The sequence below is a fragment of the Muscardinus avellanarius genome, assembly GCF_963383645.1.
Source record: "Muscardinus avellanarius genome assembly, chromosome: 12".
NCBI lineage: Eukaryota > Metazoa > Chordata > Mammalia > Rodentia > Gliridae > Muscardinus > Muscardinus avellanarius.
In genome coordinates this window covers 60894294-60920704 of record NC_137798.1, presented here as the reverse complement: position 1 = coordinate 60920704, position 26411 = coordinate 60894294, and the positions used below count along the sequence as shown (strand labels likewise).

The following is a 26411-nucleotide window of genomic DNA, read 5'->3' as shown; positions in this document are numbered from 1 at the left end:
AGTCAGTGGCTGCATCTAGAGGGAAGGAGGTGGAATCAGGGGGGATATACAAGACACCTCAACTATACCTAATGTCTAAAACTCAAGCAAATATGACAAGATATTAATAAAGGGTTACGCTGATTTTTTCTTTTATTTTCTATACTTTTTATATGTTTGAAATAATAATGATATGTATATGTGGCACTGGGGATTGAACCCAGGGGCGTTCAATCTGAGCTACACCTTCAGCCCTATTTTGTTTGTGAAACAGGGTCTTAGTAACTGTGTGCTGGCTTCGAAACCATGATCCTCCTATCTCCCAACTACTGGGATTACAAGTCTTTGTAAAAATTAAGAACTCAAGGCGGGCATGGTGGTACATGCTTGTAATCCCAGCATTTGGGAGGCTGAGACTAGAGGATCGCTGTTTACGGGCAGCCTCAGCTACTTAGTGAGGCCTTCCACAACTTAGTGAGACCCTGTCTCAAATTAAAAAGAATAAAAAATAGGGCAGGGGGTGTAGCTAGGATGTAGAATACCCCTGGGTTCCATCCCCAGACCTGCAAAAAAAAGAACTCAAAGACAGTAAGACCCCTTACATAACCAAAAACTGAGACACAAGTTTAGAGAAAAATAAATTTATTAGAAAACAAAATATGGCAATGAGGGCCGGGTATGGTGGCGCATGCTTGTTTGTAATCCCAGCATTCGGGAGGCAGAGGCTAGGGAATCATGGTTCGCAGCCTCAGCTACTTAGTGAGGTCTTCCACAACTTGGTGAGACCCTGTTTCAAAATAAGGAATAAAAAATAGAGCAGGGGGTGTAGCTTGGAGGTAGAATGCCTCTGGGTTCCATCCCCAGACATGCAAAAATAAATAAATAAATAAATAAATAAATAAATACATACATACATACATACATACATACATACATACATACATTCAGAAAAGTGCCGATATCATTCAATATAATATCTATAGGGAGGGAGAACACTCTAGACAAGTGGCTCTTGGGTTTTTGGTTTCAAAATTAAACTTTTTAAAGCTTTTGATTTTGTTATTTTCATCAACATTCAATTACTAAAAATTTAAACTAGGAAAATTTAAAGTTTTCATTTATTTTAAAGTGACAAACAGGTAAATTGCTGATTCCAATCTCAAAGACATGTTCACAGAGGGAGAGGAAGGGTGGTGGGATCCAAAAGGAAGTGCCCAAGAGATGTGTGCATATGTGTTTCTATCAAGCTACCTCAATATAATGTACTGTCACAACACACCCAACAGATGTATAGAAAAATGTATGGAAAAAGTGGGGCGTGGCGACGCACGCTTGTAATCCTAGTACCGGGGAGGCTGATACAGGAGATTCGCAGGTTTGTGGACAGCCTCAGATACCTAGTGAGGCCCTGTGCAACTCAGTGAGACCCTGCTTCAAAATAAAGAATAAAAAAATAGGGCTGGGGGTGTAGCTCAGAGGAAGAAAAACCTGACCTCACACAGATTATGTCTTTGGAAAAAGAAAGATCCACTTCATTGTGGATATTTTTTGACACTGTAGCCAAACTCAAGAAGTGGCTTTTCTTTTGTTGCTGTACTAGGAATTAAAGCCAGGACTTGGTGAATTCTAGATGAGTACTCTACCACTGAGCTATGTCTCCATCACTTTTCAAAAATTTTAAAGTCAGGGTCTCAGTACAATGCCCAGGCTGACCTTGAACTTATGATCCAACTGCCTCAGTCAGGCTCCTAAGTAGCGGGGATTACATGATGGGTGCCATCATGTTTGGCAAGTGACAATTTCTTAAAAAAGAATAATCACAATTTGGAATCTGACGTTGGTATCAGTGAACTCTGTACTCTGGTTTATCCTCTGCTTCCAAGGGTAAACCAGCTAAGTAACCTGTTTAACACATGACCTGGCAATGAGCACTGGCCATGTGTTAAACAGGTTACTTAGCTCTTCCAAATGTTGACATACTTCATTATAGGTAAAAAACAAAATCTGTCACTATAGATCTCACTAGAACACACATTCTTAGGTGACTCTGATACCATTACTATAGCAGGCAGTGGTGAAAATGTACTACCAATATAATTTAGAGCCAGCGTGTGATACCTGCTGAGGCACCACCAGCACCATGGCAACATAGTGAAAAAGGCAAATGCTAACACAGACCTTGCAAACCCCTGCAGAGGGTCTTGGGAGAACCAAGAGGCAGACAATCTCTGAGAAAGTACAATCAAAGGAAATAGGAAAGGAACACTTATATTAGGAAAAATATAGTCTTATAATTTTGAAAATTATTCTACTTCTCAACATTTAAAAATATTCTAAAAACTTAAAACTACATTCACATATGTAATTACACACGTTTATACTTATATGCAGAGATTAAAATATAGATTTCAATAAGGCAACCAAACCAGACAGCTTAGGTTGAATTAGAATCCTGAGTCTTCTACTTACTAGCAGAGACTTTGGATAATTTAACTATCTTCCCGGTGCCTCATTTTCCCCATCTACAAAAGAAAGATGATGGGGTAAGAACATTTACTCTGTCCCACATAACCTGGTGACTACATTGACTAATGTGTTTTAAAAATGCCTGTCACGTGGTAAGTTCTATACATGATGCTAGATGCCACGTGTAATAGAACTCTGACGACGACTTTGAAATGGCTCAATTGTCTACGAAAACAGACGCAATGAAAATTGAATGAAATGAGGAAAACCCACCAACTGGTTTGTGTAAGGGCCTGATGGTTGTTTCCTTTCCCAACCATGGTCTTCAGCCTTGTTCTCTCTTATGCAAATTTTGAGCAGATCCCATAACAATCCCGTAACTTTAATTATAACAAGTCCAGTCCTTCCCAGTCTGATAGTCCATCTCCTGTCTGCCCCCAGTTCAGGTGAGTTCCCTGGCAACCAGGATAATTAGGGGCAAGCACCCAGGAATCTGTTCTTCAGTTCCTCCAGGGTCCTCCCTTCTCTGAGGACTCAGATAATGAGATCAAGCAACAAGCATCTCTTGACTTAACTGAAAGTGCTACTGCAGCCCTCTCCTGGGGGTCACTGCTTCTTCCACACATCTTGGGGAGATCCCAGGAGTGGCTGTGCCCCCAGGCAGTCACTGTCCTAGGATGTTACATGTGGACAAGCTGGCCCTCGCTTAAACTCTGTGGGACACACAGCTACTTCCCACAGCTGTACACTCCATGGCCTCTTGCTGCTGGAGTGGAACATGGCCCAGTAGCTCAAGCTTTCACAGCACTAACCTCCATGAAACCGATCAGTTTTGCCATGCTACACTGAAGAGAAAAGCCTGTCCACTCCTTTCTTCCACATCTCTCCAATTCCTTTTGGCAGTATCAACAAGCCTATTCCACCTACTCCTTTTTTTTTTTTTTTTAAAGGTGGAACTGGGGTTCCTGGAAGCCCTTCTACCTCCGGGCTAAACTCCCAGACCTAATTTATATTTTTATTTGGAAACAGGGTCTCTTAGGCCAGCGCGGCTGGCTTCTAACCTGTGCAATCCTCCTGTCTCCACCTCCCAAGCGTGGGGATTACAAGCATGCGCCACCACGCCTGGCTTTCCCCCTACTCTTTTTAAGACAGCGGGAAAGGATGGGCAGCTGGGGATGGATGAAGCAAGGAGGCTGGCCTGGCCTCCCATCATTCAGTGCAACTGAAACACTGGGACCAATATAGTTAAAGAGAATGGACATAGAGTAGAGCTACTTGTGCACATCTAACCAGTCAACTGAGTGGGATCAGCGTTTCCTAGGCAATTCTGGAGTGAAGAAGCAAGGAAATTGATCCAAGTACCATGGAAGAAACTCAGTATCATTTCATAAAAGAACCAGGAAAAATTACAGCTGCCCCAAACTGGAATAGGCAATGTTGTGAACTTCCTGACATTTCAAAGGTGAAAGAGGCTGAAAGTATGGTCAGGATGTTGAGAGGGAAAAACCAAAGGAGAGTAAAATGACTCCAGAGTCCCTTGATATTATTTTACTTTTAAAAATGTTGAACATGGTGGGCGTGGTGGTGCATGCTTGTAATCCCCGTGCTTGGGAGGCAGAGACAGGAGGACCGTGCAGGTTCAAACCAGCCACGCTGGCTTAAGAGACCCTGTTCCCAAATAAAAAGTATTAAATAGGTCTGGAAGTGTAGCCCAGAGGTAGAAGGGTTTCCAGGAACCCCAGTACTACCAAAAAAAAAAAAAAAAAAAAAAGTTGAACATACAAGAGAGGTTGAAAACTAATCCAATTATCCACTGCTTTCAAGTGGCTTATTTCTCAAAAGCGAGAAGAACAGTAAGAGGCTGTCCATCGGACAGGACGGTAGGGGCTGCTTGTTCAAATCCAAGCACTTTTATGGGCAGTGGCAGAGGAAAAGCAGAAAAGCTGGTGATGTACACTGTCTGGCCTGCAGATCAAGTCCCCAGTGGTCTGGGGCAAGCAGGTACCTATGGGCAGAGACAGCCCAGCTCCCCAAGCCAGTCATCACTGGCCTTGAACAGCCTCTTCAGTTTATCTCCACATACATTAGAATTGTCTATTGTGTACGCTATAAAAAAGGTTAGGAAGAAAAAATTGAGTTAATCCTCAGATCTAAAGCTGAATTTCATCCACTGGCTCATTCACCATTTGAGCATAACTAAGTGTCAGCACTTTCTCAGGGATAGAGATATAGCAAAGAATCAAAAAGACAATTCCAGCCGCACAGAGCTCATTTTCTGGTGGCAAGATGGACAGTAACCAATATATATTAGGAAGACTTCTAGGTATTATAAACAAAAATAAAGCAGTAGAGGGAGGACAGTGGGATACTGGATGATCAGCAAACACCTCAAAAAGAAAAGTGTCATATAAGCAATTTTCAAGACAGTGAAGCAGCAAGCCAAAGCTTTTGTAATATTATTACAAAAGAAAAAAGAAAGGCCCTGTGGTAGAAAAATGACTACTATATCTAATAACAGCAACAAGAGCATAATGGAGCCTAAAAGGCACTTTAATACTTAATGGCAGAAGATACTCTTTAATGGTTACTGACATCTGAGAGAACAGTGTTTTCATCCAATTATTTTTAAAAAAGGAAAAAAGGTAACACATAAACTATATAATGTACTGCCTGAAAAGAGAAACTAAAAAGCTAATTATTATTACTTAAAAAATAGTAGCACCAAGCAGGTGGTGCATGTCTGTACTCCCAGTACTTAAGGAGGCTGGGATAAGAAAATCACACATTCAGGGACAGCCTCAGCAACCAGCAAGATTCTCAGTGACCTAGCAAGACCCTGTTTCAAAATGAAAAAAAAAAAAAAAAAAAAAAAAAGAGCTGAAGGTATAGCTCCAAGGTAGAAAACCCCTACATTCAATCCCCAATACAAAAAAAAAAAAAAAAGTATCATGAGTAAAAATAGAGCTCCTTTTATAAAGAGCAAAACTATAAATGCCTGCCTCATTCTTTCTGTAGCCCTATTGCATAATGGGATAGTAAAAGGACCAAAGTTCTAATTAGAAAGGTCACATGAGCAACAAGATCTATCTTGTTCTAAGGTTACAATTAATAATGTTCTAAATTATGTTGATATGCAGTGTTAGTGAAATCTGTTAAGGCCCAATGAAAATTAGAATAAGTCAAGTCTGAATAATAAGCATCCCTTTATTTGCTGACTGCCATTACAAAAACTGATTACATTAGCAACAAAAAAAAGTGTTTTCTTGAATTGATGTCAGAGGCAGTTACTCCCAAAATGTTAAGTAAAACAGTGTACAACATCAGTATTAAAATGTTAAATTTTACATTGTCTTTACCACTTTGATCTTCTGAACTATTTAATTGAACAAAATAAGGTAAAAGATTACACTTTTATCTTCAGGAATGTAAAGGTCTAATTATTCAAACAGTTTTTATTATAAAACTAAACTCTGAAGGTGTCTACAGAGTTGGCTTTTTTTAAAATGTTTTCTTTAAATCAGTAGTCTAATAAGGATTAGAAAAGACAAAACTCTGTTCAGTGTTTCTGACGAAGTAGAAAGGGTGAAAACATAAATAAGGCTTTAATTTGGCAAAATATAATACAATGCCTTCTGTTATCTTCGAATGAACAGTTTCCCAATTACTGCACTCTGTAAAAGATAAAAAAATTCATTGTAAAACAAAGCAATAAAAGGCAATTAGAATACATTTGTTTTGTATATATTTCATTTGATCAAAGCAATTTACATTAATAGTAATTAAAATAAGAAATAATTTTCAGGATTCTGAAGATTTGAGGTATATGTTTAAAAATGTGACCCAAATCTACAGAAACATTTGAGAACAACATGGGGAACTCATTTTTATCAGCCCTACTAAGAGAATGTAAACCTAAGGCAAATGAGCAGCAATGAAAAGACAGAACAAAATTTACAACTCTCTCCTTGAGTAAATATTGATGAGGTCTAAAGGAAAGGGGCAATAGGCAATTTCATAATTTTTAAGGTCTCAGAAATGAAGCCCTTCCCTTATAATACAAAAACCTGTTAATTAACTTCAGAACATTAGCATATTTCACATATATATTCAGTATCTCATTATATGTACAGAAGGGCATTATGTTAATATTGAATCCAGGTTTAGGAAATAATTAATGATTCTAGGAAGAATGGTTTCTTTGAAATGGACAAGAGGAGAAGCCATTCTTGAATGGATAAGATGAGTTAGTAACAAGGAAAGAGGTAGATACTGTGAGAATAGTTCCTTCTTTTAAGAGTTCTTGTTAAACAGTGAAATAAAAAATTAGGGTGATAACCTGAAGAAAAAACAAGATTAAAATAAGACATGTGAACATGTTTTTAAGACTGAACAGAGCCCACAGGTGTGGTGGTGCATACCCACAATCCCAGTGTCTTGGGAGGCTAAGACAGGAGGATCACATGTTTAATACCAGCCTTGGCAATTTAGCAAGGCCCTGCATCTCCAAAAAAAGGGTGGGGAGTTGGGGATATAGCTCAAGGGCAGACTGCCCCTGAGTTCAATATCTAGCACCACAAAATAAAGTAAAATAAAAGGCCAGACTGAACAGAAGGAACATGCAGAGAGAATGAAGCCATGGCAATTAGATGCACAAGAAAGTTTCCCTACAAGGCATGGCTGTTTCCTAATCTCGGAGAGCCAGAATGTTCTTGGAGAGCCAGAAGTGTGAACTCTAGGAAACGGAAGAGGTCATAAAGGACAAAGGTCACAGGGATAAAGACTGAGATGGGGTGTCACTTTGTTGATATGTTAAAAGAATGAGCTGGCTATATTATTCCTAAGGTCTTCTGAGAGCTAACTGATCTGAATTAGCATTTTAAAGAGAGTATGGACTGAAGCAGGAGAGGATGTAAAAGTGAGACAGCAGGGCCCTGGCCTGGCACATCAAAATGAAGGGTCCATCAAGTTTCCTAGGATACCCAACCTATCCCTCAGGCCTTTAAAGAGCTATCACGGTCTCATGTATGGGTGCTGAAAGGTGTGATTCACAGCCAAGTTGTCCCTTTGAGTCTCCAGGATACTATGATTATATTAGAGCAAACCACCTCAAAAAGAGACTATCTGAAATATTCAAGGCATATTCAAATACCCTGCCTTGAGAAGTGTGACTTAAGTCATTCATAAACTGGTAAAAAGCCTAGGTAACAACCACAAAACCTGTATTTACCACTTGGAACACGTCATTTTTAAGTGCTAAGAGTTCTGAGTTTTCCAAGGTAATACAGGCAATAAAACTCATAATATGATTTGACAATGATGAATTTGCTTATCCTCAAATAAAATTCTCACTTCAGGCATTAAGACTCTATTTCTTTTTTTCTTTTTCTTTTTCTTTTTGCGGGTCTGGCAGTGGAACCCAGGGGCATCCTAGCTAAACCTCCTGCCCTTTTTTTTATTCTTTATTTTGAAACCAGGTCTCACTGAGTTGCAGAGGGCCTCACTAAGTAGCTGAGGCTGTCCGCGAACTGCAATCCTCCGGTCTCAGCCTCCCTAACGCTGGGATTACAAGCATGCGCCACCATGCCCAGCTAAGAATCAATTTCTTAGATTACCTACAAAAAGCAAACTTAAGTAATACTTCCAACTTGAAGAAATTACAGAAGTTTAATTATTCCACTGCCTTGGGCATGTAATAAAATTAAAATTTTTTTCATGTTAAAAAAAGGAAATTGTGGTGATTTAATTTTCAGTTCAATCTCTTATCAGTAAAAAATGTTACAGTCACATTATTTTACCAGTGGTAGAGAGAAAATGGGGAAATATCATACAAATACTTCATCTAAACTAAAATCATAAACTAATGAAAACAAACAAACCCAGATAGCCAAGTCACAAATGAGTCTGCTTTAAAAATAGGCAAAAAGTAAAGGATCTTCCCCCTCCAAAGTAAAAGACCTTCAAACTACACACAAGATGGAAATGAAACTCCAAGAAAAGTAAAGGCCGTCACAACTCCAAGAGGTAAAGGTTGTCACTGGTAACTTCTAAGACAGATAAAGAAGGACTATATTTCCTTAGTAAAATGAGTTTCTTCATGATAAAATTCATCACATATAACCCCCTTTCCCCTGTTATGCCAATGACCCATAAACAGACAGCAACACTTCAGTTCTCCTTACCCTGCCTGGTTGTGTTATTTCTCCTTTGTGAGCTTTTGACTTATTGCCTGTAGCAACTGTTGTAACTGTGTTACAATCTGATTTAGACTTACAGACATTGTCTCCTTCTCAGAAGACTCCTGAAAAGAAGACAGAAGTAATTAAAAAAACTCCAAACACAAGGAAAGGAATGTGCAACCAAAACAGAAAATATTTTATTGTTCCAAATACAAACATGAAAAATCTGAAAAATGACATGAAAATTAGAAAAAGCAAAAACCACATAGAAAATGTTTTTTTCCTAATAACTAATATTGCAAAAAATAGTTGGCACCAAAAACTATATTGCAAGAAATGTCACTCTGCCACAAAAGGGAAAAAAAATCTAGAATCTATGAATATCAGAAATAAATCCTTTTTTCCTTTCAGAAAAAAAATTGAAAAACAGCAAATGAGAACACAATCATCACAGTAGAAATCAGTTACATCTAGAGTTCTTACTGGGTGCCAGGCTCTGTTGTGTTACCACTCCTCTATTTCTTTCTACATATCATCTCATTCTTGCCAACAACCCCACAAGACAGGTACTATTATCAGTGGCTTTTACAGATGACCAACTAAGGCAGAGAGTCTAAGGAATTTACCCAAAACTGCTTGTGAAGCTACTGATAGGGCTAAGATTCAAACAGGCAGATATAAAGAGAAATTAAGCACTATATTATAATATATCTTCAAAGTTAACATAGTATCTCACTAAGCAAAAGTAAAAAGAAACATTAACAAAAATAGTGCATTTCAGAGATAAAATACTTTAAGGGAAAAAGTGCAAAATAAACTGGGTGTGGTGGTGCATGCTTATATTCCCAGCCTTTGGGAGGATCCCAATTCATGGACAGCCTCAGCTACTTAGTGAGGCCCTTTGCAACTCAGTACAGCCCTGTTTCAAAATAAAGAATGAAAAATAGGGCTGGGGGTGTAGCTCAGAAGTAGAATGCACCTGGATTCCATTCCCAGTACCACAAAAAAAGAAAAAAGAAAAAAAAAGTGCAACATATCCAGGTGTGGTGGCACACCCTTCTCATCTTAGTACTTGGGAGGCTGAAACAGGAGAATCATAGGTTCACAGCCGCCCTCAGCTACTTGGTGAGGCACTCAGCAACTTGGTGAGGCCCTATTTCAAAATAAAATAAAACAGAGCTGGGGGTGTAGCTCAAAAGCAGAATAGTCCTGTATTCAATCCCTAGTGCCACACACACACACACACACACACACACACACACACACTCATGCATACACACGCACGCACGCAAGCACACACAAAAGTGCCACATAGGGGCTGGGGCGGTAGAGTACTTGTCTAGCATGAGCTGGGTTTGGTCCCCAGCTTTGAGAATAAAGAATGAATACAACATAAATAATGGAAGCAGTTTTTACTCAGAGATGGAGTTTGTGCATGCTTATTCTTCACATAGTTTAAAAGGTAATTTAGTCAAGAGATTTGGAGTTAAAAGAAACACATACCATTTCTGGGGAAACATCACTATTCTCAATAACAATAGTGTCTCCAGCAGCTTTTCTTATTTTTGACTGGATAAGATCCAGTAACTGTAGGGCCTGTAAGGAAAGCAATATGGTAGCTGATAAATACATACAAAATGAATTATCTTGTTACATTTTTTGTACAAGATTAAAGCTCCTCTCAAAATTCAATGTAAAATTTTATCATGAAAACACACGCTTGTAATCCCCAAGCTTGGGAGGCAGAGACAGAGGATAACGCAGGTTCGAAGCCAGTCCTGCTGGCTTAAGACACCATGTTTCCAAATTTTAAAAATAATATAAAATAGGTCTGGGAGTGTAGCCTGGAGGTAGAAGGGCTTCCAGGAATCCCAGTACCACCAAAAAAAAAAAGCTATATCCCCACCAGATTAAAAGAATAAATGGAATACATGTTCACTACAAAAAGAGGCATTGTCAAAAAGCGAAAATCCAAAAACTGTTAAAGAAAGCAAAAATATAGAAATAAATTTGATTATTTAGGTTAGTATTAAGGATCAGCCAAATCTATCCCACAGTCTCACAGTCTATTTTTAAATATAGCTCACATCTAAGACTTTATTTATTTATTGTTTTGGGTGGGTCTGGGGATGGAACCCAGACATTTGACCTCAGCCCTATTTTGTTTTTGTTTTTGTTTTTAATTTTGAAACAGGGTCTCACTAAGTTGTGAAGGGGCTCAGTAGAGCTGAGGCTGTCTACAAACTGTGATCCTCCAGTCTCAACCTCACGAATGCTGGGATAAAAATGGTTTTTATACTCTCAAAAACTAAAAGAAAAAATATTTGAGAGGGACTGTATGTGGGTTTGTTGACTACTAATCTAGATCCCTCTCTGTATATACATGTGTTTAGAAAAAAACAACAGAAAATGTTATACGCACACATACTATTTTATACTTTCCTGTTATACAAAGTACTTTAACTTTTCAGTCTACAAATATTTATGTACATTTCCAATCAAGTGTTGCACAGAAATAAATCTATTACTTCTATCACATATAAGGCAGGTGACTGACATACCTATTACTGCCATTTTAGCACATCTATATTCCCTTTTCATGGGTGGTACTAAGGATTGAACTCTGAGCATTCTACTTCCAAGCTATACAGCCAGCCCAACTTTGTTATTTATTTATTGATTGATTGATTGATTGATTGATAGTGTGTGTGTGTGTGTTACTGGGAATGGAACTCAGGGGCTTTCTACCTCCAAGCTACAATCCCAGGCCTATTTTACATTTTATTTTGAAACAAGGTCTCACTAAGATGCTGAGAGCCTCACTAAGTAGCTGAGGCTAACTTGGAACCTGCATGATCCTCCTGGCTCAGCCTCCCAAGTACTGGGATTACAAGTGTGTGCCACCATGCCCGGCTTATTTTATTTTATTTTTTGGAAACAGGGTCTCACTAAATTGCTAGAGCTGGTCTCAAACCTGCAATCTTCCTGTCTTATCTTCCCAAGTACTGGGATTACAAGCATGTGCCACTACACCAAACAAATATCTAAATCTTTGAACATATGACTAACATTCTGAAAGTACTTTCCAAGAGGTCAAAAACTAAATGACCTATCATAATAACTTCACAGCTCACTTTTTTTTTTGGGGGGGGTGATACTGGGGATTGAACCCAGAAGCATTCTACACTCCAATTTTATTTATTTGGAAACAGGGTCTCGCTAGGTTGCTGAGAGCCTCACTAAATTTCTGAGGCTGGCTTTGAACCTGTAATCCTCCTGTCTCAGCCTCCCATGTAATGGGATTGCAGGCATGCTCAGTTCACAACTCACTCTTAACAGAGTGTATCATGTATCAACATTTACCCTCTAAAACAAACTTCCTAAATTCACAGTTTATCTACATTATACTAATATAAAGCACTTCTGGATTCCTATACTTTTGCATAACAATCACAAACTATAAGCATACAGAACCAACAAGCCCACTTCTTTTTATTTATTATTATTATTATTTTTTTTTTTTGTGGTACTGGGAATGGAACCCAGTGGGATTCTATCTTCAAGCTATACCCCCATCCCGATTTTATTTCTTATTTAGAAACAGGGTCTCATTAGGTTGATAAGAGTCTCACTACTTGCAGAGGTTGTCCTCAAACCTGCAATCCTCCTGTCTTAGCCTCCCAAGAACTGGGGTTATAGGCATGAGTCACCTCGCCCAGCTTTCTTTCATATTTTTAAAGGTGATATTGTAAGATACTTATAAAAAATACATTAGAATATCTCAAAAAATGGTCAAATGAACTAGACACTTCACAAAAGAAGAAATATAAGTAGTAATAAGTATATGAAAAAATGTTCAACATCATTAGCAATCAGAGAGATGCAATTCAAAATTACTGAGATTTCACTTAACCCCAATTAGAATGACAATAAATGCTGGTGAGGATATGGATAAGTAGAAACTGATAAACTATTGGTGGAATTGCATATTAATGTAAGCACTTTGGAAAATAGTGTAGCTGATTCTCAAAAAATGGGAATGAACCTACCATAAGACCCAGCTATACTACTCCTGGGTATCTACACAGAAGAACTGAAACCAGACTATCATAGTAATCCATGCATATCTGTGTTTATAGCTGTACAATTCATAGTAGCCTAACTATGGAAACAGCCAAGATATCCATCAACAGATGAATGGATTATAAATAATGAGATATACACAGAATGAAATTCTACTCAGCCATAAAGAACAAAATTACATCATTTTCAGAGAAATGGATGGAACTACAGAATACTATACTAAGTGAAATTAGTCACAAAAAGTGAAGGGTCAGCCGGGCATGGTGGCGCACACTTGTAATCCCAGCATTCGGGAGGCTGAGCCCGGAGGATCACGGTTCGCGGAGAGCCTCAGCTACTTAGTGAGGCCCTCTATAACTCAGTGAGACCCAGTTTCAAATTAAAGAATAAAAACTAGGGCAGGGGGTGTAGCTTGGAGGTCAAATGCCCCTGAGTTCCATCCCCAGGCCCATCCAAAAAAAAAAAAAAAAAAAAAAAGTGAAGGGTCAGATGTTCTCCCTCATATGCAGAACTTAGGGAAAAATTGGGACACAGGAGGGACTCCAAAGGAGAAGAAACCTTAGTGTAGGAGGTAACCTAACAGGGGGAAAAGGGAGCAAGACTGGAAGAGAAAAACACTCCAATGAACATGATATACACTTACACTTATCAAAGTCAATCACTGTGCTGAGCACAGTAGAAAGGTGGGGAGGGAAAAAGAAAGGGGTGGGGTGAGGTGAGACCTGAGGGAGGGCTCACAAAGTACTATGTGCATGTATGCCTTTATCATGCTAAATTTTGTCAAGATGCATGATTAAAATGAACCAATAAAGTGCAAACATACAGACACACACACAAAATATCAAATATTAAAATGTTAGACAATGTCTATTATCAGGGGCATCAGGAAACAGGCACTCTTAGACCATGCTGGGAGGAATATAAACTTAAAATACACATAATTTGAGATATACCATACCCCTTGACTGTACAGTTTCAAGAAGTGACATATTTTATTAATGACTGTATTTACCATAAACACTATCAAAGCTCTATAACAGCTTTGACAAAAGCATACAAGAACTCTATTAAAATATCTCATGACAGAATTAAAAATAACCTGTTAACCTAATGCAAAGAATAAGAAATGCAATCCTATAAGATGGGCATAATGGGGCACACCTTAATCCTAGTACTTGTGCAGCTGAGACAGGAAAATCAAGGTTTGAAGCCAGCATGTGGTAACTTGGTGAAACTCTGTTTTAAAGTAAAAATGCAATAGGGATGGGGTGTAGTTCAGAGGCAGAATGGCTCTGAGTTCAATTCCCAGTACATTCAACCTCCCCCACACCCCCAAGAAAGGAAATATAATCCTTAAAAAAAGTTTGTGTATGAGATTAAGAAAATCTATTTGTATGAAAAAAACAAACTTATAAAAACATCAGAAATGCATTCATCTTTCAGTTTTATCCATGAATAGCAATAGAATTATACTTTGTGAATGATTAATTAATGCCATTAAAATGGAGAATAAAAAATAGAGCTGGGGGCATAGCTCAGAGGTAGAATGTCCTAGGTTCCATCCTCAGTATGGAAAAGACAACAACAACACAAAGAATGAATGCTCTTCATTGTTGCTTGAAAACATCTGCATTGTAGTACTTGTCTAGGCTCTCAAATGTGGCAAAAATAAACTGCATATCAATTGAAAAAAAATGGATATAACAAATTTAAATAAATTTAAATTTTACTGCTTCATAAATAGTATGTGTGATGAAATCATTAAATAAATTAAGAATAGAAAAAGCAAGTCAAAGTTTAGTTCCAAAACAGAAAATGCAAAACAAGCAGCTTAAATTTATAAGGGTACAAAAGACTGAGTCCAGAATTAACAGTGTGTTTGCTTAAGAACAAAGGCAAAACACAGGTTTGTAGTTTTGTCTCCAAATCAAGCAGTGCCTTACCTTAGGTAAATCATCAGCTACCTTCTGTCTTTCACCTTGCTCAGTTCTAAGTTTTGTTCGTGTCTCATTTAACTGTGTCTTCAACTGTAAAAAGTAAAAGAATACAACAACTATCTTAATTTGTATTCTTCTTTGGTTATGCTGATACCTCTAGGGACTGAAGAATAAATATGAAAGAATGGGATCACTAAGAATTATTATGCACAGTGGATTAGACAGTAGGTTGCACAAGATATACAAAAAGCTAAGCAGTGAAGGTTCTCCTCTGTAGAGCTAAACATAGGAAGAATTACAGAAATGAACTAGAGTTTAGAGTAGAAAACTGCAAATGCAAAAACAAAACCATCAAATTCTATGTAAAGTACCTTTTACAAGAGTCACTATTCATAAAAGTTATTAAAATTATTCCAAATTAAAGGGCAAGTGGAAATATTATTAACTTTTTATACTTTTATTGGTGTGTATGGTCTCACATCATAATGCAGTTCAGTGATAGTGACACGCATGCACGCAGCTCTTGGTGGGCTTCCCCCAACTCCTTTTCCATATCAATTAGTTTCTCAGAGTTTTCTTAATCTATATAACTCAATTAAAAAGAATCAACTGAACTGGAGGTGGCACACACTTCGGGGGCTGGGACAGGAAGATCACAGGTTTGTGGCCAAATTCAGCAACTTGTGAGGCCCTATGCATCTTAGTGAGACCCTGTTTCAAAATAAAGAATAAACCAGGTGTGGTAGTCCATACTTGTAATCCCAAAACTTAGGAGGCTGAGACAGGAGGATTACAGGTTCTCGACCAGCCTCAGCTATTTAGTGAGGCCCTCTGCAACTTAGTGAAACCCTGTTTCAAAATAAATAAAATATAGGGCTGGGGGTATGGCTCGGTGGTAGAATGCCCTTGGGTTCCATCCCCAGTACCGTGAAAAATAAAATAAATAAAATAAAATAAAATAGGACTGGGGTATAGCTCAAAGGTAGAACACCCCTGATTTCAATTACCAGTACCACCAAAAAAAAAATTTTTAAACTGTGCGTGGCGGCTCACGTTTGTAATAATCCCCGCACTTGGGAGGCGGAGATAGGAGGATCATGTAGGTTCGAAGCCAGCTGTGCTGGCTTAAAAGACCCTGTTTCCAAAAAATAAAAAAGTATAAAATAGGTCTGGGAGTGTAGCCTGGAGGTAGAAGGGTTTCCGGGAACCCCAGTACCACCAAAAAAAAAAAAAAAAAAAAAAAAACCTTCAATGCTGACCATCCTGTAAAGACTTCGCTAAAGAGTGCAGTGAAAGACTACACCAACCAACACTACTACAACAAATCTCTATGATAGATTGGTCAATAACCAACTTGTCCAAACAGTTACAATGCTCCATAATCCTTTTTTGGATAGCAGTACTGGGGATAAAACTCAGGGGCATTCTACCTCTGAGGTACACCCCAGCCCTATTTTTTTTTTTTTTTATTCTTTTTATTTTGAAACAGGGTCTCAATGAATTGCAAAGGGCTTCACTAAGTAGTAGCTATGGCTTGGCCATGAACGTGATCCTCCTTTCTCAGCATCCCAAATGCTGGGATTACAAGCGTGCGCCACCACGCCCAGCTTGCACTATAACCCTAGTGCCAATATATAATGCCTCCTCTAAAAACTGTTCAAATAAAATATTAAAGAAATTAATTTAATGTTGCTCCCGAAATAACTTGCTTACTAAATTCTTCAAGGTAACTGTTCTTGCCTCCACCTACAGACATGACATTCCAAATAGCTACATACTTTTAAACAGGAGGGAGAGCCTCGCATGGTGGTACATGCCTATAATCCGAGTAATTCAGAGACTAAGACAAGGAAAATCACAGGTCTGAGGCCAGCCTTAGCAACTTATGACTATCAGCAACCTAATGAAAAGCCTTTAAAAAGTGCTGGAGGGGGTAGCTTGGAGGTAGAGTACTCTTGGGTTCAATCCCAGTACCAGATGAACAAAAGAAAAAAAAATGAAGGGAGAATTAGAGAATTAATAAGGGCCATTCCACTTGGAAATTTTATTTTGGGAACTCTACCTAAATACCCAAATAGTTACTGTTTCTCTACTAACTCTGAGTTTAATACTCTATGCCAGATAGGTTAAGTTTTTGGCCTTAAAACCAAATACTATAAGCAAACAAAATTATTTTGTCTTAAAATATAAAAGTAGTTAACTTAAGCAAATAAACACTAAAATAAGTATTCCAAACTCAAGACAAATGTTAAGATGGTGGGGTGGGGAGGAAGCACAATTTAAAATGATCTCTTGACAGAAGTAGAGAGGAAAATATATATAAAGACAGCATCAAGCTAAATGGAATATAACTATAATCCTATAGGTTTGATCCAAATGTTGCATCAGCCACTGAGCACCAAAAATAAACCCATTATAGGGTAAAAGCTTATAAATGTGGCATATCACAATTCTAATCTGTGTGCCAGGCGTGGTGGAGCACGCTTGTAATCCCTGCGCTTGGGAGGCGGAGACAGGAGGATCACGCAGGTTCGACGCCAGCCACGCTGGCTTGAGAGAACCTGTTTCCAAATAAAATATTTAAAAAAAAAGGTCTGGGAGTGTAGCCCGGAGGTAGAAGGGTTCCATCCCCAGTATTACCATTAAAAAAAAAAAAATCTAATCTGTGCAATGCATACAAACATTGCATGAAATTAGTCTTACATTGCAGTAGGAATGAATTAAGTTAAAGCAAACAAATGTTTTATTTTAAAAGTAGAGGAGTGTGTATATATAGTACACTATATGTATTTCTCATATAGCCCTACGCTAAAAATTGATTCTCATAAATCACTGCCATGACAATGAAGAAGTCATAAATTAATGAGTTAAAAAGTTTTTCTTGGTACATGTAGAAGTGCTATTGAGAAAATCCCAAACTAGACATGGTTAATTTTGAGTAAGAAGAAAACTTACTATAATATTCCTAAAAAATTCTCAGATACTTAAAAAAAATCCAGTCCCATATGGTAGCAACTTTGAAGCCACAGGAAGTCACAGCTGTTGTTTCAAGGAACAAGATCATCATCTTCATCAAACAGTTAAACCTACCAACAATCAGTATAAATTTCTAAAGATTTAAGAATGGGAATGCAGGGAACTACATGTTCTTTAAGTTAATTTTAGTGATCTGTAAGTCTGTACCTTTTATTACTAGGTGCTAAATAATATACTGATAAAAGAATTGCACAAGCTTTTTGTTATTTATAGTTTATAGAAAGACTAGTAAAAATGAGCTAGACTGAAGTACTGCCTTTGAAGGAAAACTACTTATCTTCAACTTTCAATGATCTCCCAGGTTAGAAAATAAGAGGCTCAGTTAACTATGAGAGTTTGAAAAGAGAATCTTCATGACTCGGCCAGTCTTTTTTGTTTCTTTATTGGCTGAAAATAAAGTTGTCCAAGAAACTGGGCTTTTAAATGCAGCAGAGAGTTGGAAGCCAAACATGCCATTGTTAGGAGCTAAGAAAGATCATCTTAGGAGTCATGAGAACATAAAGATTATCTTAAACTTAAAAAAAAACAAAAAACCTGCCAGGCTAAAGATGGTTAGCAAGGGAAAAAAGTTTGGGTGGTTTCTCCACATGAAAATAGAAGTATTTTCAGAGCCTAATTGATAACCAGTGGAGAATAAACTTCTTACCAAATTTAGCTCTTCATTCTGTCTTACTGCTTCAGAATATGAATCATCAAGTTTTTTCTGCAATTCAGTCAACAGATCTTTCAGCTGCAATGAAGTTTAGAGTTTAAGATTGATCTCCTTATGATATATCATGTTTTGTATGCTACTTGGAAGCTCTTCCACAAACAACTTATACTGAAATATTTTATTACTGTTAAACATTTAATTAAGAAGCAAGATTTAAAAAATTTTAAGTACCTCTCTGACTTCTGTAACATAGGTAGATCGTTCAATTTCTGCCTTCTCTAGCTCCATTTCCAAATGTTCTTGTTCTCTTCTCAGCTAACAATGCAACAAAAAAAGAAAAAGTTAACGCCTTTACAATGTCATGATTTTCACCCACAATGAAAAGTCAGGACATGTGTGTGTGTATGTTGAGTCCAAAGCATTCTACGTCTGAGCCACACTCCCATCCCGCCTTTTCAGTTTTTGTTTTGAAAGAGGGTCTTGCTAGGTTACTGAGAGTCTCGCAAAGATGATGAGGCTGGTCTCACCTATGATCCTCTTGTCTCAGCATCCTAAGGGCATGTGCCATCATGCCAGGCAAGTTAGAACATTTAAGAATATCCTAACACTGCTCAAGATATTAGTAACATAACTATATCATTGATAAAAGTAATCTCAAAACACAGATTTTCCTGGGCAGCACATAATGCTAAAAATTAGTTAATAGGTTATAAGTCAAACAATCAACATACATTTTCAATATCTTTATATTCTCTCCTTAATCGCTCTAGCTCTTGCTCTGAAGATATAAATGATGATTGCATCTGAAATATAAGATAAGACCAATAAACCACAAGGATATAGAGGGTTCTATCTAGTAGAATTTCCAACTAAAAGACACTAAAGGAAAAGTCACATATAACTTGATTTAAATTGAGATTAAAACCTACTCCCATTTACTTATATTAGGCCTGGCTAAAAATGCCTAATTTTTTAGTTAACAATTAACTGATAATCAGCTGTATGTAGTCCCCAAATTCATTCATACAGTACTGCCAGCAACCCTAGTCTATACACTTTGGCCCAAGAAAATAAGTAACAGATGGCACTCTTTATCCAAAGTAAATGGAAAAAAAAAAAAAAAAAAAAAAAAAAAAGAAAAAAAAAAAGATTAAGACTGTATAATAGCATTCAGGTACCATGAACACAAGAATGACTTTTTCTTTAACAGTGTATATTGTGGATTAAATATCAATATTTTAAAACTAAATTTAAACCCAGAATTCTTTCCTATATGTTACCACACAGGAATTTTATAACACCCAAAGTACTTTATATTCTGCACATTTTTTGGTGTTATACTTTACATTAGTGACTTTCAAACATGGGTGGGCATCAGAATCACCTAGAGTGCTCATTAAAACACAGTATGCTACCCCTTCATACATTCAAATTCAGTAAGTCAGAAGTGGAGCAAAGAATGTGTACATCTCCCATATTCCTAGGTGATGCTGATACTGGCCAGCGTAGGCCCATACGTTGAGAACTACTGCTCTAAGCTTTTTTTTTTTTTTTTCTTTTTTCTTTTTTTTTCTTTTTGTGGTACTGGCGATAGAACTCAGGAACATTCTACCTCCAAGCTACACCCCAACCCTATTTTTTATTTTGAAACAGGGTCTCACTGAGTTGCAGAGGGCCTCACTAAGAAGCTGAGGCTGTTGGCAAACTGCGATCTCATGTCTCAGCCTCCCAAATGCTGGGATTACAAGCATGTAACACTGCCCAGCTTAAGTTCTTCTTTTTTAAATACCTGATCAATAGTCTTTTGTGATTCATGGGCCTTAACTTTCCATTTATTTTCTTCTTGTTCCACACTTCTCTGTAGTTTCTGTAAAATTCCTTCCTATAAGCAAAGGAATATTTGTTTTGAAAAATTCATGTTATAATGTCAAAACCATGAAGAAATAAGTTAAATATTTAAAAATAAAATCAAAATGGAGATTAAAAATCATTCCCTACTGTTTCTGCAAGGACGGACTTGTATTTTTCACACTCTAGTTGTAACAATGTGTGCATTTCATCAGCTTCTTTCAATTTGTGCTCCAGAATCTGCAATGAATGAAATAAAGAATTCTCTAATGTTTGCAAGTGGTGTACTTCAAGTATCTTAGTATAAAATTTTATTACAATAAATGGTTTTAAACTGTTTATAATAAAACACTAAAGTTCAACTTTCCAAATAAGCAGCAATAAAAAAATGACTGTTTCAGCTATTTGATGTTTACTAATAAAACTCTTCAAGTCCACTCACTACAAAATATATTATACAAAAAAGGCATGGTGGCATACACCTTTAATCCCAGAATTTGGGAAACTAAAAACACGAGGATGATCCATGACCAATCTCAGCAACTTAGGGAGGCCCTCAGCAACTTGGTAAGGTTCTCAAGCAACGTAGTGAGACCTTGTTTCAAAATAAAAAATAAGGGATGGGAGTGTAGCTCAGAGGTAGAATGCACCAAGGTTCAACCGAGAGTACCAAAAGTAAATACCTATACCCATACACACACACACACACACACACACACACACACACACACACACACACACACACTTTAAAATAAATGGGCATGTTACTCCACTCAGAAGGTAAAATCAAGACTAATGCACAGGTGAAGGTCACAATGCCTATGCTACACATGGGAAATTAGTAAGAATTTACCTATGTACTTTATCTGATCTTTATTTTTAATTTTAGGCTAAAAACAGAGTAGGAGATAATTAAATATTCAGTTTTAGAAATGAACATGGTAGCATGGCAAGGTGGTCTAAGGCACTTGATTTAGTCTCTGGTCTCTTCAGGGATATGGATTTGAATCTTACCACGGCCAGTACTATGTTTGACAAATGATGATTGAGGAAGAGAACAAGTCAAATAAGGTCACATCCAAAAATGGTTTCACTACCAATCTCACTAACATGTTTGTGGAGGGAGGAAGGGGAGCAGGGTAGAGGGAGCATACAGAGGAAAATACACTAAGTACTGTGTGGTATGCATATAAGTTTATATCACTTTGAATCTCACCAGTAAATGGATAAAATAAAACACCGAGGCACAGTTAAAAAGGAAAACATCAGATCTATATACAATCAACTAGTATTTATAGTATTTTCACTAAAATCTACATAAAATAAAATCACCTCCTTATACTTTATTAAAAACACATCTTTCCAGAAGTTAATGAAAGCAAGTTCTGATTTGTTCCTTTTTTTCATAGTTGATTAAAATATAGACAGTTCACTCTTAAACTAACCTTAACCTCCTCTGTCTCTGAAGTTCCAGCTATACATTCTCTTGCCTTCTTTTCAAATCTATGCAACCATTCACTATAACTCTGTGGAAGAAAAAAAGTCAAAATTACCCATTCCAAAAAACATCTAAGAAAAATAGAACATTTAAAATAACCAAGACAATTATAAAAGAAACCAATATAGACAATGCCATCCCACTAGAAGCTTCAAAGAGGAATATCAATTTCATAAATTGAACATAGTTTAGTCAAAGATAAACACTATTAAATACACCTATGCATTCCCATGAAGTCTTATTTCTCCTGACCAATAATATTTGCAACTGAATTCTGTACTCAAGGGTAGAAGACCTGGGCATCTAACACTAACATCTGGACTAATGAATTCAATCTTTAAGATACCAAAAATCCAGAATGAGTAATTTGTCAGAACTTTTTGCCAAGTTAAATCAGGTCTTAAAACTAAAAGTAGCACTGATATCAAAACTTTAAAGCTCAACTGAGGATGCTCTATTCAGAAGATTTCAAGTTACCTGAGGTTCTCAGGGATTCCTAAAATACATAATCAAATTAATATGTTGTATACTTCAAATTACTTGAGGTACTTAGGAGTTCCTAAAAGTACATAATCAAAATAAGAAATATATTGTATATTTTTAAATCATGAAAAATAATATGCATATATATATTTCCTTGTTTAAATCTAAAAACTCAATTTGTCCTTATCAACTAAGAAAATTCATATATTATGATTTCCTATTCTTCTAAGATTTGGAATAAATTGCTCTTCAGATGGGTGTGGTCTTCAGCTGGGCATGGTGGCACTTCCCTGTAATCCTAGTACTTGGGAGGCAGAAACAGGAGGATCATAGGTTTGAGACTAGCCTCAGTTATTTAACCAAGACTCAAGCCAGGCATGGTGGCACACACCTGTCATCCAATAGTTGGGAGGCTGAGACAGGAGGATCACAGGCTCAAGAACAGCCTCAGCAAGTCGTGAGACTCTCATTCATCTAGTAAGATCCTATTCACAAATAAGAAATAAAATTGGGTTGGGGGTGTAGTTTGAAAGTAGAATGCCTCTGGGTTCAAACCCCAGTACCATCAAAAAAGGAAAAAATTTAAGCAAGATTCTCAGCAACCTAGCAAGATCTTGTTTCAAAAGATAAAAAAAAGTTAGGGGATATAGCTCAGAGGTAGAATTCCTCTGGGATTAATTCTCAATAAACCCCACCTCCACCACCATCATCATCTCATCATCATCACCATCATCACCATCATAAAAAAATTGCTCTAAGTTTTTGAAGCTTCCTATCTGAATATTAAACTCTGATGAAGCGTATTAGTTTGATACTTTAAATAAAATTTCCTAACCAGATGTGGTGCACTCAGGCTCATAACCCCAGTACTTGGGAGGCTGAAACAGGAAGATCTCAAGTACTTGGCCAGTCTCAGCTACTTAGTGATGCCTTCCACAACTTAGTGAGACCCTGTTTTAAAGTAAGGAATAGCTGGGTGTGGTGGCACACGCTTGTAATCCCAGCATTCGGGAAGCTGAGACGGGAGGATCGCGATTTGCCACAAATGGAACAGCCTCAGCTACTTAGTGAAGACTTTGCAACTCAGTGACACCTTGTTTCAAAAATAAAAGAAGAGCCGGGTGTGGTGGCGCACGCTTGTAATCCCAGCATTCGGGAGGCTGGGACTGGAAAACTGGAGGATTGTGGTTCGTGGACAGCCTCAGCTACTTAGTGAGGCCCTCTGCAACTTAGTGAGACCCTGTTTCAAAATAAATAATAACAAATAGGGCAGGAGGTGTAGATCGGTGGTCAAATGCCCCTGGGTTCCACCTCTGGGTTCCATCCCCAGTACCACCAAAAAAAAAAAAAAAAAGGTTCAACTTTATATAAAGCAAGATGTTCTCTACTATGTTTAAGACATTTGCTTAAAGACATTTAACAGATGACCAAATCCTGAGTGTCAAAATATAGTCTGGTTCATAGAAGTGAATACATTAAGAAATAATATGTTAGCTTGGTGTGGTGGTGCACACCTATAATCCCAGTGGTTGAGAAGTGAGGCAGGAGGATCACAGGTTTAAGGCCAGTCTCAGGAACTTGGTGAGATCCTTGAGCAATTTAGCCAGACCCTATTTCAAAATAAAAATTAATAAAGGACCAGTATTGTAACTCAGAGGCAGAATGCCCCTGAGCTTAACCCCCAGTACAAAAGATAAAAAAGAAAAGAAGCAAAATATTGCACTGAGCACTGGAGTGTACCCTGTAATCCCAACTACTCAGAAGGTTGAGGCAAGAGGATTATAGATCAGGTCACCCTGGACAATTTAGTGAGCCCATTTCAAAATAAAGAGCTGCAGGTATAGCTCAGTAGCATAGTGTCCCTGGGTTAGATCCCTAGCACTGCAATCAATCAATCCATGAAAAATAATGTTGCTAAAACTAAGAAGTAATCACTTAAAGTTCTTCTTTAAACAAAGTCATTAAAATATTGCTTTTATCAATCATTTAGAAACACTTCTTTCCTAGTTGTTTAGAACCCTCTATAAATTTTACAGAAGACAACAGAAGTATCAAGTGAATAAATACAAATGAGTTTGAACCAAGTTACTGTTTCTTTTTCTTTCTTTCTTTCTTTTTTTTTTTTTTTTTGGTGGTACTGGGGTTCCTGGAAGCCCTTCTACCTCCGGGCTACACTCCCAGACCTATTTTTACATTTTTATTTGGAAAGAGGGTCTCCTAAGCCAGAGCGCGCGGCTGGCTTCAAACCTGCGCGATCCTCCTGTCTCTGCCTCCCAAGCGCAGGGATTACAAGCGTGCGCCACCACGCCCGGCCCAAGTTACTGTTTCTAACAACTAAAATAACCCTGGGTTACTAATAAGAAAGATTAAGAAATGAACATACTATCAAAATCAAGTGCTCAGAGCAAATGTGTATTCACAACTTTCATGAATAATGTAATATAAAAAAAATTTAGTCTTACCAAGTTAGAAGAGACAGACACCTTTGGAAATAATTTTTTGAGAACTTCTTTAGCCTCCAATTCAATAGCTTCTACATGTTGTTGTTTTTCCTAAAGTAGAATATGTACCAAATCAAACTTACAAAATTATGATATTTTAAAGAATAAGTAAGTTTGAGAGGAGGAAAAAGTCAATTTACAAATTACTTTAATACTGACAAATGTCAAAATTTCCCATTTTCAGATATTAAAATGTTTCTGTGAGAAAAAATCTGCAAAATCTCTAAAGCATCCTAAATAGCAAGTATCTTAAGTGAAAACAACACTTGATGATGTGGACAATTTCCTTGGCATTAGAAATCATATTATCACATGATATGCCTCTCTAGGAACAATTTCAGTATGCGCACGCGTGCACACACACACACACACACACACACACACACACACACACACACACAATAAAACTGTTTCCATTTCCTGTAGCTAAAACTTTTATAAGTAACTTTACCAAAATGTGTCTGGGAAATGTAACTGAGGCCTATTACAGCCTAGTAATTCTCTATATAGACTATAGTGCTACAGGAATATAATGACAACTCTAATATTTCCATCTTAAAAGTCAGGTTTGGGGGCTATTTATTTATACTAAACAAAACAAAAAGGACCATCAAAATTTGATGAGTGGAAGAGATAGGAAAAAAGGCAAAAAAGAAAAGGGAAAACTGATGACATATTATCTCATTAATGCCAAGCACCAAGATTAATCCTGACACTTGATATGGATTCGATTGATCAGCTATAAATTGATAGTATTACAAATGCTTAAGTCTAAATTTGCTGATTTGAAATCAAACTCCAATGGATATCAATTTATAAATTAATATATACAGTTTGTCAAAATTAGGGCAATGATTTGATCACACACTCTTCCCCAAAAAACTAATATTCAAACTATCTCTATAGGGTTAAAAAAAAAAAAAAGTGCACCTACAAAAATGTGTATCTAACCAAAGCAAGAAAATCATCTCAAAACAACAAGTAACAAGAAAGCAAGCAAGCTAGCAACATTTCAACCATATCTTTCCCAGTTGGGGGATCTCTAAAATCTACCACTGATTTAAGGTACACATATTACAATTTAAGAAAACCTAATCACATGAAAATCTAAATTTGCACAAGAAGTGCTAGATATTTCAACATATTCTATATACATAAAAGGCTGTTACTTATATTAAGGATTAGTGGCAATATTTCTAAACAGGTTATTTTACTGTAGTATTTTTAGTAATTCAATAAATTGCTGGAATACACCCAAATACATAAAGTAAGGTATATTCAGTCAGGCATGGTGGGAGACATCTGTACATAAGAGGCTGAAACGAGGATAACATGTTTGAAGCCAACCTCAGAAACTTAGCAAGACTCTGTTTCAAAAATAAAATAGGGCCAAGGGTATAGCTCAGAGGTAGAATGTCCCTGAACTCAACCCCCAATACAGAGGAGGAGGAGGAGGAGGAGGAGGAGGAGGAGGAGGAGGAGGAGGAGGAGGAGGAGGAGGAATAGAAAGCATTCATTCAAAGAAAATATCTACTATTTTGGAGACAATTTAGAGGTAATTTTTATTATTTGACCAGAGAATAGCATGAGCAGCCTTTAAAAAAGAAATCAGTTAGGAAAAGACACTAAGGAACAAAAGCTTTGTGAAAAATTCCGGGAGGAGGGGTGCAGAGCAGGAAGGAATCTAAAGTGTGTCTAAACTGTAATCAAAGGCACAAAGATGAGAAATTATCCTCCCCCAATTCTGGGGAT

The 26411-nt window shown here is 37.2% G+C and overlaps 1 protein-coding gene across 1 annotated transcript in view; it reads right to left on the bottom strand.

The window, feature by feature from the left end:
• Nucleotides 1-6003: 6003 nt before the first annotated feature.
• KTN1 (kinectin 1) overlaps nt 6004-26411 on the bottom strand; it is a 107273-nt gene continuing 86865 nt past the window's right edge. Inside the window, exons 33-43 of the mRNA XM_080707829.1 lie at nt 24621-24710; nt 21623-21703; nt 20328-20417; nt 20119-20211; nt 19061-19132; nt 18561-18644; nt 18324-18407; nt 14648-14731; nt 10125-10217; nt 8625-8743; nt 6004-6116 (exon numbers count right to left, since the gene is read on the bottom strand). Coding sequence (XP_080563955.1) covers nt 8639-8743; nt 10125-10217; nt 14648-14731; nt 18324-18407; nt 18561-18644; nt 19061-19132; nt 20119-20211; nt 20328-20417; nt 21623-21703; nt 24621-24710 — 876 coding nt within the window. The 3' untranslated portion in view covers nt 6004-6116; nt 8625-8638. The remainder of the gene's footprint in view (nt 6117-8624; nt 8744-10124; nt 10218-14647; nt 14732-18323; nt 18408-18560; nt 18645-19060; nt 19133-20118; nt 20212-20327; nt 20418-21622; nt 21704-24620; nt 24711-26411) is intronic.